Source organism: Phyllostomus hastatus, unplaced genomic scaffold (genome assembly GCF_019186645.2).
Source record: "Phyllostomus hastatus isolate PE091 unplaced genomic scaffold, TTU_PhHast_1.1 phas_contig_551, whole genome shotgun sequence".
NCBI lineage: Eukaryota > Metazoa > Chordata > Mammalia > Chiroptera > Phyllostomidae > Phyllostomus > Phyllostomus hastatus.
Window position 1 is genome coordinate 10,751,142 of NW_025333909.1, and position 14,114 is coordinate 10,765,255.

Genomic DNA, 14,114 nt, shown 5'->3' on the forward strand with positions numbered 1-14,114 from the left:
TTTGTGAGGGAAGACCCTGTCCTAAAGGGCCCGTAGGGATACAGCTCACTCCCCAGGGCCTCTGAGTCCGTACAAAGAGAGGGAGGGCCAGCTCAGGAGCGAGAAGGGCAGGCGAGAGGTCAGCACGAAGCCAGGGGGGAAATTGTTCCGGGAGGTGAGTCTGGGTGGGTGAGGGGTGCAGGAATTCAGGGAGCCAACGGCTCCTCTACACTGGGGAGACTCTCAGCAGGGGGAGGGCCTGAGACCCAACTAACCAGGGCAGGGCGCCCGCGGGGGGCCAGCCAGGGAGCCTGGGCTCCTTCCACCCCCGCCCCCTTCACCCTCCCCTGGCCTCTCGGCCTACCTCCCCATCCTGCCCCTCCTTGATCCCCCCCCCATTCCCCTTGGTGGTCCCACCCACCCTCCACCCTCTCCATTTCCCTGCATTCCTCTCCATGGACCCTCCCGCCCTCCATCCCCCCATTCCCCTCCATGGTCCTTCCGACCCTCCATGGACCGTCCTGCCCTCCATCCCTATTTGCCTCCCTGATTTCATTCCACGTATCCTCCCATAATCCACACCCCAACCCCCTCCATTGACCCTCCCCCCTCCTCCCATTCTCCTCCATGGACTCCCCTCCCTCCACCCCATCTCTTTCTGGTCTCCCATCTCCCCTGTCCCCACCCCCATCGACTTGCTGATGTCACCAGCGGGCTCTTGTGACATCACAGAGCGTATCCCCTCCTGCCCCAGGCACGCAGGGCCAAGGGCAGAGGCAGGCGGCCTGGCAGGAGCGGTTGGTCCTATTGCTGGGCGGAGGTGAGTCCCAGCAGTGCAGCCTCGAGGCTCAGGGTCTGAGCGGCAGACCCAGCGGTGGAGGAGGAAGAGATGGAGGAGCCAGGGACCAGCAGGACACAGGTGAGCAGGAGCCCCTCAGGTCCAGCCGAGTCCCCAACTCTGCCTTCCTCCCCCCTCCTCCCCACCGGCCCCGTCCCCCGACAGCCCCTCACACCCCACAGCCTGGCTCCAGCCTTCTTACCCACCCACCGACCTGGGGGTGGCTGCCCCTCTAACCCCGGCCCCCGTAAGCCACGCCCACCCTAACCCATGGGCCCCCCACTGACCCGTGGTTCCCCCTTGTCCCTATCAGGATGCTCCAAAAGGGCCCGTTCCCGTGGACACGTCCACAGCTCTAAAGCGCCTGCAGAAGGAACTGACGGACATCACTACGGACCCCGCTCCCATGTGCTCTGCAGGGCCGGTGGACGATGACATGTTCACATGGAGGGGGGCCATCATGGGTCCCCCCAACAGCCCCTACGAGGGAGGGGTCTTCTCACTCAACATACAGTTCCCATATGATTATCCCTTTCAGCCTCCGTGGATTTACTTCACCACCCGGATATACCACCCCAATATCGACAGAAGAGGAAACATCTGTCTAGATATCCTCAAGTCCCAGTGGTCTCCTGCACTGACGATATCCAAACTCTTGTTGTCCATCTGCTCCATGCTCTGCGATCCCAACCCCGATGATGCCTTAGTTCCATCCATTGCCAGAATGTACTTAAGGGACAGGGACACATATAATGCCATGGCCCGAGCTTGGACCAAGAAGTATGCCATGTGAGTGAGTGGTAAATGATAACCCACCACCTTAATAAAACACCTGGCTGTTGAATGGGCTGTCTTTTGACTTCTTTCTGGGAGGTGTCGTTTCCCCATCTTTCTGGGCACATGGTGAACACCTGCCACATCAGGGTGTGTGGAAGGAGGCACGGAGGGTGCAGCAAGGTTGGGGGATGGGTGATTGCAAGAGAGGTCAATTTTAATGAATATTTTACTGAAAGCCTTAGTGCATATTAAGCATGCAATAAAGGCACTTCTAAGAGAGCTGATTCTCTGGTATGAGGTGGAAAACATTCTACACTAACTAATGTTGTTTTGGGTATGTTTTTAATTAGTGCTTCCTTCATTCACAAAAGCCTACTGAGGAGGCTGATAGGAGAATATCTCGCAAAGCACAAAGCTGATTTAGCTGTCATTTCATAATTAATATAATTATTGGGAACTAATTAGCTGCTAATGAATATGGGCGTCCTACCAAAAGCTCTTCCCTGATAAATGTATACATCAGATATTCTACTGTGCACATTAGGGATCCATACCAACTCTGTGAGATGCATGTGGGCGTGGATGTCCGCACGTTCCCGACCTCTCTCCCCTTTACTGGCATTGGTCTGCAGCTGCAGTTGTATTTTCTAAAGCAAAATGATGTTTCACTTCTGCTTTTAGCTGTTGTCTTTTCCATTTAAACGATTGTCAGTGAAGATTATTAGCTTTCTGGAAACGGTGTCTTTTCTACGGCTGCAGCACTCACTGCCAGGACAACCGCTTGCTCGCGTGTGTGCGCACGCCTGTGGTCTTTCCCCAACCCTTGACCGTTCCTTTAATGGCTGTTCAACGAATAAAATTGACGTCAGTTGTTATGGAACTGGTTTTTTGTGTTTTATAGTCTGCCTCTAACCGTGTTGTTATTGCTTGTTTTGAGAGTAGAGGTGGGTGTGGAACATGCTCTGCTAAGCTCAGGAACAGAAATGGAGTTAAAAATATTAAAGGCCAAGCCCTGGCTGGCGTAGCTCAGTGGATTGAGTGCGGGCTGGGAACCAAAGTGTCGCAGGTTCGATTCCCAGCCAGGGTACATGCCTGGGTTGCAGGCCATAACCCCCAGCAACCGCACATTGATGTTTCCCTCTCTCTCTATCTCCCTCCCGTCCCTCTCTAAAAATAAATAAATAAAATCTTAAAAAATAATAATAATAAAATCATTTAAAAAATATTAAAGGCCAATTTCAGGTTTGTCTGGGACTTGCTTGGTGGCTTTGAAAAAGTTAAGTAACCTTACCATCTTTTAGGGTCTTGGACACAGCATGCTTTTTTTTCCCCTCCATCTGAAGTACGGCTCAGTCTCTTCCCATGCCAAGAGGAAATTGAGAATTGATGAGAATAGGCATTATGGCAATATCTGCGTGGTGGAGAGCTGACGTGCTGCACACTGATTGCTTTGGACTCATTTGGTTCTCACGCCGGCTCAACATGCAGGCAGAACAGGGATTGTGAGTCCTATGTTGTTGTGGGGAAAACTCAGGTGAAAGGCAGCTGAGTGGCTATACATGAGGGAAAGAGTACATGAACTGGGTCTCTTTATCCCTCGTACCTTCCATGTTTTTCTTCTCAGATAGGACACTAAGACTAAACCTCTACGATATTCCATTGTGGGTTCAAGTACTGCTGATTGAAGAAGCCACAAGTAAAATATAATTTTTTCTTGCTATCAAATTTTCAAACAGTGAAAAGAATTCCTGAGGTCTGGGGAAGGTGTGAAGGAAGACACACATATATTGCTGGTGGGTTTCCAAATAAACACAGCTGTTTTTTGAGAACATAGGACCAATGTGTATCAAGAGCCGTTCAAATGTGTATACACTTAATTATAGCAGTGCAAGTGTGTGTTTGTATGATCTTGTCGTATATACGTAATCTTGTCGGTGGTTGTGCCATCCTAGTGGGATTATAAAGTTGTGAGTGATCTTTGTTCATTTTCATGCTCTATATTTTACAACAAATATAAACACATATTACATGGTAATGGTTAAAACAAAAAATACTTAAGTATTCTCAAATTCTGAAAGGGCCGATTTTTGCTGCAATGGAACTTCATTTTTTGTGTGTGTCTTTATTATCTAAATAATAAGCTGTACAAAGTTTTAATTACCAAACATTGCACCTCATCCTTAAGAGATCTTTGTCATTTCCATGCAGTTTGTTGCTAGAAGTAGAGAGAATACATTGCTCCAAACAGAAGACATAAAAATGCACGCCTACCCATACTGTTACGTAGTGTGTCTGGGTGCTGTCGTCTTGAACGTGTTGATAAAGTCGGGATTCTCTTACACAAAACACACGCCGGTTTCTTGTTCCTGAATACCTTAGATAATTTTTGTTTTATGTCAATGCTAAATGCTTAGAATTCAATGTCAGTTTATAATTTGCATCTGCTAGATGGCATTTTAAAAATGGGTTTTGAAACTACTTGGCAGACTTTCAAATGAACATGGAGAAAAGATTCCTAATCACCTCCTCTGCCCATGGGCACCACCACCTCTGGTCTCGCTGGGTCATGTGATCACAAATGTGCTTATCCCCCAAATGTGCAATTTTCTTGACCATCTTGTTAATGAAACCCATAAAAATTTAACAATTAAAGGAAAAAGTAAACAATGTTTGAAGAATTGCTTGTTCAACATAACCGAGCCACCTAAACTATCGCTGGTCATGAGGCAGGAGAGGAAGAAGCCAGGAAAATCCAGGGCAGGTGGAATGGGGAAACAGAGATAAGAAAGTTTAACCAGGCCAGTCAGGCTGAACAACTCCCAGCCAGCGGGTGCAGCTCAATACCTTACCTCCCTGAAACCAGGGCACTTGAGAGCCAATGCTGTACACCTCTCCTCCAGGACCAGAGAATAAATAGCTTACGTCAATCACCCTGGTCGGAAAAATAGAGAACAGAGACCCAATGAGCGCCGTCGGTGCCAGCCACACCCAAGGACAGATGAAGTCAGAGGGCAGAAAACAGAAACCCCATTAGAGCCATAGAACGTAGAACAGGAATTATAGAAAGCATGTATTCTAGCTCTTCATAGCTTTTTTATTTTATGGTCTTTGTAATGACCCCGTAAAAATAAAGTTCTTTAAAGGTAGGTACCATTTTGATGATGTTGGAAGTTGTAACAAAGAAACGTGTAAAAATATTTGTACTTTTATTTTGACTCATTATCTCCTATTTTCTCTTTACCCAGTTTATTTTCTCTGGTGTACCTTCACCCAGCTCTTGACCAAAACCCCTACATTTGCCAGTCTTTATTACCTACCTTCTTCTCAAACCTGATCACAGCCACAGCAATTCTTTCTCTAAAAAAGATTTTATTTATTTATTTATTTATGTATTTATTTTTAGACAGAGGGGAATGGAGGCAGAAAGAGAGGGAGAGAAACATCAATGTGTGGTTGCCTCTCCCTCACCCCCACCTGGAGACCTGGCCCACAACCCAGGCTTGTGCCCTGACTGGGGATTAAACCAGTGACCCTTTGGTTCGCAGGCCAGCACTCAGCCCACTGAGCCACACTAGCTGGGGTGCAACTCTTTAATATTGTAGCCACATATCCAGTAAGAGAAAAAGGCGTCACTTTACAAACATAGAAATTCATTCAGAATAGTGGTTGAACTGTTGTAGTATAACATATGCACTGTAACCTGATTTTTCAGAGTCTGCATCTAAGTTTGATGCTAAAACTTTCAGTCTGTAAAATATAAGCCGGCTGCATGAAGAGGTTTACAGATGGCCTTATATTGCCTAAGTACTTGCAGACTTCCAGGATGTAACTTGAGCCCTGACCTGCCATGATTCGGTTGGTTGGGCATCGTCCTGCATAGAAGAAAGGTTGCTGGTGACCATTCTGATTCCCAGGTAGGGCACGTGCGTGGGTGTTGGATGCCCAAACAAAGGATGTCCTCTCTCACATCAAAGTTTTTCTCCCTCTCTTTCTCCTCCCCTTCCCCTCTCTCTAAAAATACATAAATAAAGTATTTTGAAAATGTATAAAAAGGATGTAACTTGAATGTGGTTGAGCATTTTTTTATAGAGAAGACCTACACATCAGCTGTGTCTGAGAAACTACTGCAGTCAATGACGGTGACCTAAGGAACACCTGCTAGAAATTTCAGGCCCAACTTCAACAAAAAAGGATCCTTCTCATGAAAGAGACATCCTTAGTGCAATGTTAGTATTCTGAGGTTGATGTTACCCTAACCAAAGACCTAAGCTATGAATCTTGAGGCCAGATTTCTTTGATTTCTTCTGTGTAGCAGTGGATCAAAGCAATTATGAATGGGCCAGTTGGAGGGGAAACTTTGAAATGCTAGCTCTTACTAAACAAAGGTCTGATAAGTGCAAAGTGAACCTCCTTATCTACCATAATCTGAAAAATAACTCTAACATGAAAAATGACTGTTTTTCCAGGTTAGAAATGAGAACAGTGGGATTCTTAAAGTTCCTGCAAATCTTCCAAGTACACACAGCTAATAAATGCCTGAGCAAGAATATAATCCAGATCTGCCTGGATCATGAGGCAGTGTTTTTTTTTTTTAATTTTGCCTTTAGAGAAAGAAAGGAAGGAGGAGAGGGAGGGAGAGAGAGAGAGAGAGAGAGAGAGAGAGAGAGAGAGAGAGAGAGAGAGAGAGAGAGACTGATTTGCTGTTCCACTTACTGATGCATTCATTGGTTGCTTCTTGTACGTGCCCTGACTGGGGATGGAACCAGCAACCGTGGTGTACTGTGGTGTACTGGATGACTCTCCAGTCAACTGAGCTCCCCTGCCAGGAAGAGGCAATGTTCTTTGAACTGTGCCTTACTTGTTGCAACTTCCCAAACATAAGAGTGGTGAGACTCAGGTTACGGTAAATGAATTGTGTAAAAACTGTTTTACGCAATGGTTGAAAAGAACTTTATGGAATAGTTAAAACGAGCCCTAGGAAGTCAGACAACATTGGCTCTTTTTCCCTTGTTCCCTCATGTAGAATGAAAATGTTTGAATTGCCACATGCTGTTTATGATTCTTTCCCAATTCAAGAATTCTGGGTGTTTATGATTTGGGGAATTTCCACAGCTTTTAGTAGAAAACTAAAATTTGTGCTAAATTTCATAAGCTCTTCGTATGATTTTACCTCACTTTAGGGTTAAATGTTGAGGCAACAGAGACCGTCATCGGTGTTAAATATTATTGTAAATGCGGAAAATTCAAAGCATTCTACATACCCTGTTAGGAAAAGGAAATTAAGGTTGAGGACATGAAAGTCAGAAACTAATGTATATATTTAAAACAATGTATAATATGTAATAAAACTCATGAGAGAAGTAAATCATGTGTTCATTTGCATTACAGTTGTTAGTGAATATACTAATACACAAAGTACTGAAAGAATAATAACACATTATTCTTCAAACATGTCCACACATGACACATACAGAGTTAAAGATTTGTATTTGCTCTACGTTGATAAACTTTTATGGGTACTTATACATTTCACATTTGATCCATGATTTCTAAAAATCTGGAAAACCAAATAGTTTTCAAATTCCTGATTTTCATTGGAGCACCTGAAAATTTGCCATAAGTGATAACATTTTACTCGTTATACCTGAAGTATTGAATGGATGGTCACAGCCTGTTCTTCTTAAAAATTCTGAGATGTTAAATTAATTTTTACCTTGTGAAATAATTTTTATTTATGATTAAACATAAACATTTTCCTTAGAAACTCATGTTAGTAGCATCTCAATTTTTTATTAGTTATTCAAAGTACTAGGTGCACTTTTTCTCAAAGACTCAGATATTTATATACAGCATAGATCAAAGATGATACAGATAGATAGCTGTAAACAGATATTGCATATATGTATATATGTGCATATGTAAAAAATTACAAACTCTTATAAGAAACAATAATGTAATGTTAATGTGAAAGGTTTAATAAATGTTCCCATAAATAGTATGCTGGGTCCTACTTTTGTAATCAAGTTTCTTAGTTGAATGGAAAGGTACATAAAATAAAATTCACCATTTCGGTGCACAAAATGCTTTTTAATGCTTTTTAATGTTTTTTAGTATGTCCATTTACAATGTTGTGCACCCATCACCACAATCAGAAGAATATTGTCATCACTCTCACAGTAAAAAAATATAATAACCTCAGAGCCCATCCCCTCTAGAACACCCAAAGGAGAACGACCCTGCCACCCTCTGCCAGGCCAGCCCAACCCTAGGCTGCACCCAGAGTTCCTTCTCCCATCCAAAATCCATCCTTTGGGAAACAGGCAGCTGCAGCACCATCATCCTTTAAATTTAGATCATTTAAACATTCACTGGTCATTTTCCTCAGTCCTTGCACCACCCCAAACCTTGGGCTCCACTAATCCTAACTTTTTAAGGTTCATTCATGTTGTAACAAGAGTCTATATGTCAATAGCTTTCATGAATGAATAATATTAAATTCTTTGACTATACTGCATTTTATTTATCTATTTGTCAGTCAATGGATATTTAGGTCAGTTTCACATTTAACTCTTTTTAGTATACACTTAGGTGCAGAAGTGTTAGGTAATATGATACCTCTAAGTTTAACTTTTGAAGAACAGGCAAATAGATTTGCATAGCAGCTACAGCACTTAACATGTCCACCAGCAATATAGGAGGGTTCCAATTTATCCACATCCTCATGAACAGTTGTTTTTTTCTGCTTTTTGATTCTACTTACCCCAGTGAGTGTGAGGTAGTATTTCATTGTGGTTTTGATTTGTATTTCCTTAATTGCTAATGACATTGAGCCTGTACCCATATGCTTATTGGCTATTTGCATATCAGTTTTGAATAAATGTCTTTTTAAATCCTCTGCTCCCTTTTAATTTTTTGTGTTTTTGTTGCTAAGTGTTAAGAGTTTTTATATATTTTGGATACTTGACCCTTATTAGATATATGACTTGAAAATATTTTTCCCAATTAATACAGTCTTTTTGCTTTCTTAATAGTGTCTTCTGTTGCACAAAAGATTTTAGTTTTGATGAACTCTAACTTATCTATTTTTTTCTTTAATTGCTGGTGATTTTGGTGTTATTTTAAGAAACTATTGTCTAATCCAAGGCCACAAGATTTGCTTCTCGGTGTTCTTCTATAAGCTTTATAGTTTTAGCTATTATTTTTAGGTATTTGATATATTTTGAGTTCATATCTGTGTATGTTTTGAGATAAGATTCCGAGTTTATTTTTTGCATGCCAGCCCCACTTAATGAAATTGTATTCCTTCTCCATTCAACGGCATTGGCACCTTGTAGAAAATCAATTCACCATAAAGGGTATTTGAGTTACTATGATTTTCACTTCCTTAATGTTGAAGGGGATCGAATGTTTGCCACCCCCAAAATGTGCCTTTTAAGATATTAATTTAAGGTGGTTATTAAGAAACAAAAAACTCAGAAATAATCTTTGAACTTCCCACTTTCCTGCCTAACGGGGTTTGGATTTAAAAAAAAAAACTGGTTTAGGAAGGGAATTCTACCATTTTCACCTTCAGGTTTTCACTTCAGCTAATTTGAATTAAGTATGGTAGACAGGGGGGATCCATGAAAAACCCTGTTCTGATGGATTCTCCCCTCCATCCCATTCTTTCTGGGTTGCCTAGCAGGAAATTGTTTGCCCTATGCTCTGCTCTTCCTTGGCTACATGTGAATTGTTTATTTCCTTTTGAAAATTTCAGATCTGCACCCCCTTCCCTTTAGACCCAGAATGGCATATAAGCTTCAGCTGTCCAGTGCTTCTTTGGAGTCTTATTAAGACATACCCAAACTCACATTTGCATAATAAACTTTGGACATTTTTTCCTGTTAATCTGTCTCTGTTAATTTGATTATTAGCTGAACTAAAAGAACTTTGAAGGTGAGAAGAAAATTATTTTTATGCCCCTACAATAACTCCTATTTATTGATTTGTCTATTCACACTCTCCATTTATTGACTGATATTTTCTATTTAATAAGATACTATTCTCATAATTTTCTCTAGTTTTTTGGACATGGTTTATTTTAGCTGCTTGAGCATATTCAAAATAGCTAATTTACAGCCTGTGTCTAGTAAGTCCAATATCAAGACTTCTGTGGAAAATTTCTTTTAACTGCTTTTCTTTTTGTATATGGGTGTTACTGGAGAGACCCAAGTTAGGGAACTCCCCCTCCTTGGTTCTTGTCTCACTCATAATGAAAGAAGTCAAGCGAAAGACAGCATGTGTATTGTAAATGAGGTCCAGGTTTAGTTAGGAAACACACACAAGCACAAAGCTGAAAACAAGCACCCGACTGGCCTGAAGTGCCCCACGTACAGGGGAAATAAAGTTGTTAAAAAGTTTGTTAGCAAGTTTGTTTTATACACTTGAGCCGGAAGCCAGAAATGGGCAATTAGTGAATCTTATATTGGTGAATGAAGCTGCAAGTTTATTTATACCCTTGAACAAAAAGCTGCAAGCAGGGACTCAATGAATCTGAGTGTGCCAACTATTGGGGTTCAGGGGTCATATACTTTAGTCAGTTTCTAGGTTCCCTTTCATCCCCTCCTTCTAGACTTTGAGATCAATACATAGTTGTAAAGGTTTTCCTTTCCAGATAGTGGAGATGATATCGACAGAATTTCAAGGGCTCCCCTCCTCCTGCATTATCATAATTTTGTTTATTAATCATAGTTATTAATTATTAATGTTTATTAATAATCATAAGCTATTAATCATCATAGTTCTGCTTGTGATGTTTGGAACACCTGACAATCTTACTGAACCAGGCTCAGGACTGCTGAATCAATGGGTGAAACATTTATCCCTTTGGTTTCTAGCATCCTGTGTTAAGTTCTTTATTAGATTGCACTGGGCAGAAGCCCTGCTTTGTTTCCTCTCTGGACGCTCATTCCTGGCTGCTCCCTAACAGGGGTTACACTTTCTTTTTTCTTTGCTTCCCTTATATTTTTTCTTGAAAAGTGTACATTTTATATATTGTAATCTGGTAACCTTGGAATTTTGGTTTTCCCCTCAGCCCAGAAATTATGCTGTTTATTATAGCTGTTGTTATTTGGCTTGTTTAGCCAAATTATATCTGAAATTCTCTGAAATATTTTAGTAATGTCTATATCTTTTGTCATGTTGTTACTGAGCAGCAATTGAGGTCCTGCTACCTGCCCCCACCCTGCCCCCAGGTAAAATTCTACAGGCACAGGTTTGGTGATAAAGGAAAGGAGTCTTTATTCAAAAGCTACACAATTTTGCAATAACAGCTTTCCACATGCATTAGTCATATTATTCCTCTTGTTAGTTTTTAATTATCTAATTTCCATAGGGTTAGTGTACAAACTACAACAACGTGGGATACAAAGGCTACACAATGTGGGAAGAAGGGCAGGCCTCAGAGCCTGTCCCCTCTAGAACACCCAAAGGAGAACAACCCTGCCACCCTCTGCCAGGCCGGCCCGACCCTAGGCCGCACCTGGAGTTCCTTCCCATCCAACATACTGCCCTTTGGGAAACACAGGGGGCTGCAGCACCATCATCCAGGCATCCTCGAGGAAGACAGTCTGAGAGCCAGTCTCTGCCCTCCTTCTGTTTAAATCTTCCGGCCCACAATTCCATGCCTGGGACAACCCCCTGCTATGGACCCTCCATTCTCCTCCCCAGTGATCTGATCAGATCTCTCTGTAACAATGTGTGTCTACTGAAGTCTGTTACTAGGGTGGCCATGGATACGGCTGTGAAAGAATTCACAAAGAGAGGAAAATGCAGAGGGCAAAGTTTTACTCGCTTTCCAAGAGACAAAAGGGGCCAGGCGTGAAGAATTATGCAGGCACGGAGGGGTTGGAGTTTTGAGCTTTTATTAGATTACAAAGTGTGGGGGGTTGCTGCAGTGTAGGAGGCTTCATTGGCTTTTCTGAAAACTGCAGTTGGCTCCAATGTTCTGTTGCCCGTGGCTGTGGGGGAGTGGTTAGTCATGTTCTGTTCTTGTTTTTCCTGTAATTTGCCAGTCCTGGGGACATAAGCTCAGAAGAGTAAAATGGCAGTCAGATTTAACCCTGGCAAGGTCATGGCTGATATGAGAGATGCAAACTCTTTTTTTAAATACTGTTACATATATCAAGTGCATAAGTCCAAGGTCATGGCTAGCTGCACTTTTGTATGTAACTAATGTTAGGCAATCATGTTTAAGCTGTCAGTTTGGTTATAACATGTATTTCCAAGGGGTGTGTGATATTCGATAGTAAATTGTATCTGAGAGATACCACGAACTCCAAAGTCAGTGTTGGTTAGTTGTGTTTTTTCGAAAACCTCAAAGTCTGTGTTGTGTTTTTTTGTTTTCATTTACCTTTGCAAATGGCAGGAAAAATAGATCAATTCGATAATCCAATAGATGTTGAAAAACATCTCCAGTTGCATATAAAAATATTTTTGGAAGTGTTGTGAAAAGTATTTACGCCTTGAGCACAGCAATATTGTATGTGATGACTACTACAAACGTTTTGCCAAGCCAACTATTGACGATTCTGATTAATTAGTGTGAAAAACATTTTTGGTTGTGTTTTTTAGCAATATCCACGTTTCCATTATTTGAAAAGAAACATTTTTATTATTCTGTCTTTATATTTATTGGTTCAATAATTTCTACATTGTAACTGAAAATAAATAAAAATCATGTATTTTCTTACATAAATATAATAAATGCAAATTTGCAGTGCTTTAAGTTTTTCTCACATTTCAGCACATACCAGTAATAAATATATCTCTCAGATACACACAACTTATGCTGTAACTTTTTTGACCGCGAGCTCTACAGGGTTAACAAGGCTGCCCAGAAAATGGTACCACGGTAGCAACTGGTGCTTTCATTTATGTTGTTAGATAGTAGCCAGTTAATGAATGATTTGACTAAGGTTTTTTTAAATATGAGAAACCAGAAAATTCTTCCAGTCTTTTCCCTTGGCCTGTGTGTATTTGTTAGGGCATGCCTTCAATGTTTAATTCGACAGTTTAAAATTCTGCTGTAACCTTCACATGCAGATCACATAGACCACAAAGATCTGTCAGAGGTGAGAGCTTATGGCTCTGTGCAATCCTGGGCAATTCTGTGGCCTTCTAGGTTCCTAAGAATGTGCCTGAGCTTCTCAAAGGTCTTATTGCCCAAGGCATCTCAGTTTAAGCCTTTCCTTGCAAGTGTTCTGGTTAATCTATTGTTTTTCCCATCTGTTGTCTATTGGCGGAGGCAGCAGTGATTAATAAAATTGACTGTGAACGTGGCCATCCCAAGGGGCCACTGTATCACTGAGAGATCTGCCAATTTTTCTCAATTAAGCATTTTCCAGGTTGCTGCAAGCTGTTGATTATCTTCCAGAGATGGAAAAGATTGATTGTGACAGGGCTTTCTTGCCAATTTGTATTACTTTATAGACGAGTTTTGAAATTCCTTACTCCACCATTTTCACTGACATCATCTCTGACGATTCTTTGCAGTGCCTGTCCATTTTTTCTAAGCTTCGTAAATTTTTTCTCCAAATTCATCTTCAGTGATGAGGTTATTGGCCTGACTCGTTATTTGCCCTTAGCACCAGAGACATTCTGGAAATACTTAGAACCTAAAATGCACCTTTGATGATTTTCCCTTTTCATATTAGGAAAAAAAATGTCACCTGAGGTTTTTAGTACGTCTATTCTGAAGTGACCTGTGAAGAAGGTACAGGGACAGAATATTTTGGAGGGGGTCTTGAATTTCATGACATAGTCACCTCTTTTCTGTGCTTCCAAATAAAGAAGTGGGAAGGAAGTTAATACTTTTTTAATGTTTTCTCTATACAAAGAGCTGTACATATGTGATATCTCACAACCTTGAGGTTGTTATTATTATCTTAACAGAAGTTGTATTAGATTTCTATTGCATTGTAACAAATTACCAAACTCTTACTGTCTTAAAATAGCACTAATTTATCATCTCACAGCTATGTAAGCCACAAATCCAGCATGGTGTGGGTAGGTTTAGTGACAGAGTATCAAAGACCAAAATCAAATGAACATAGCCACCAGGTATTGAGGTGGCCAATTAGGACAATGAACCATATCAAAGAATCAACCAGACTTTAATTTACTTACTGTGATAGCATAAGCAAGATGAAAACTAAAACCAAAATTCCCCACAATTTTGCCCCCCCCATTCCACTTTTCTTTGCAGAACTCTATTAGGGAAGGGTCAGATGACATCCAGCATATAGGTGGGGACAATTGTCTCACTGATCGAAGCCTTGAACAAAAAGGCTCCTGTCATTTTACAGCCTAAGAGAATGGAGGCAGGAGGGGATAAGAGTGGGAAAGTACTGAGTCAGGTTGAGCAAGACCCCTCTAAGGAATTCTCATCTGTGTTCAGAATGCAAATATGCACATGAGTGCAGCTGGCCCAGGAAGCCTCCGCCCTTGACTGCGTCTTCCTCTGGGGACAGTACTGCACCAG

General features: G+C 41.5%; 1 protein-coding gene across 1 annotated transcript; it reads left to right on the plus strand.

The window, feature by feature from the left end:
• The first annotated feature begins 1,169 nt into the window (after positions 1 to 1,169).
• On the plus strand, positions 1,170 to 1,610 carry LOC123824349 (ubiquitin-conjugating enzyme E2-17 kDa-like). The gene has a single exon (XM_045847481.1). The coding sequence runs from the start codon at positions 1,224 to 1,226 to the stop codon at positions 1,608 to 1,610; it is 387 nt and encodes a 128-aa protein (XP_045703437.1). The 5' UTR covers positions 1,170 to 1,223.
• Positions 1,611 to 14,114: the final 12,504 nt, after the last annotated feature.

Coding starts and splice junctions, on each gene's coding strand:
- LOC123824349 (XM_045847481.1), top strand. CDS start 1,224: ATGTGCTCTGCAGGGCCGGTGGACGATGACATGTTCACATGGAGGGGG.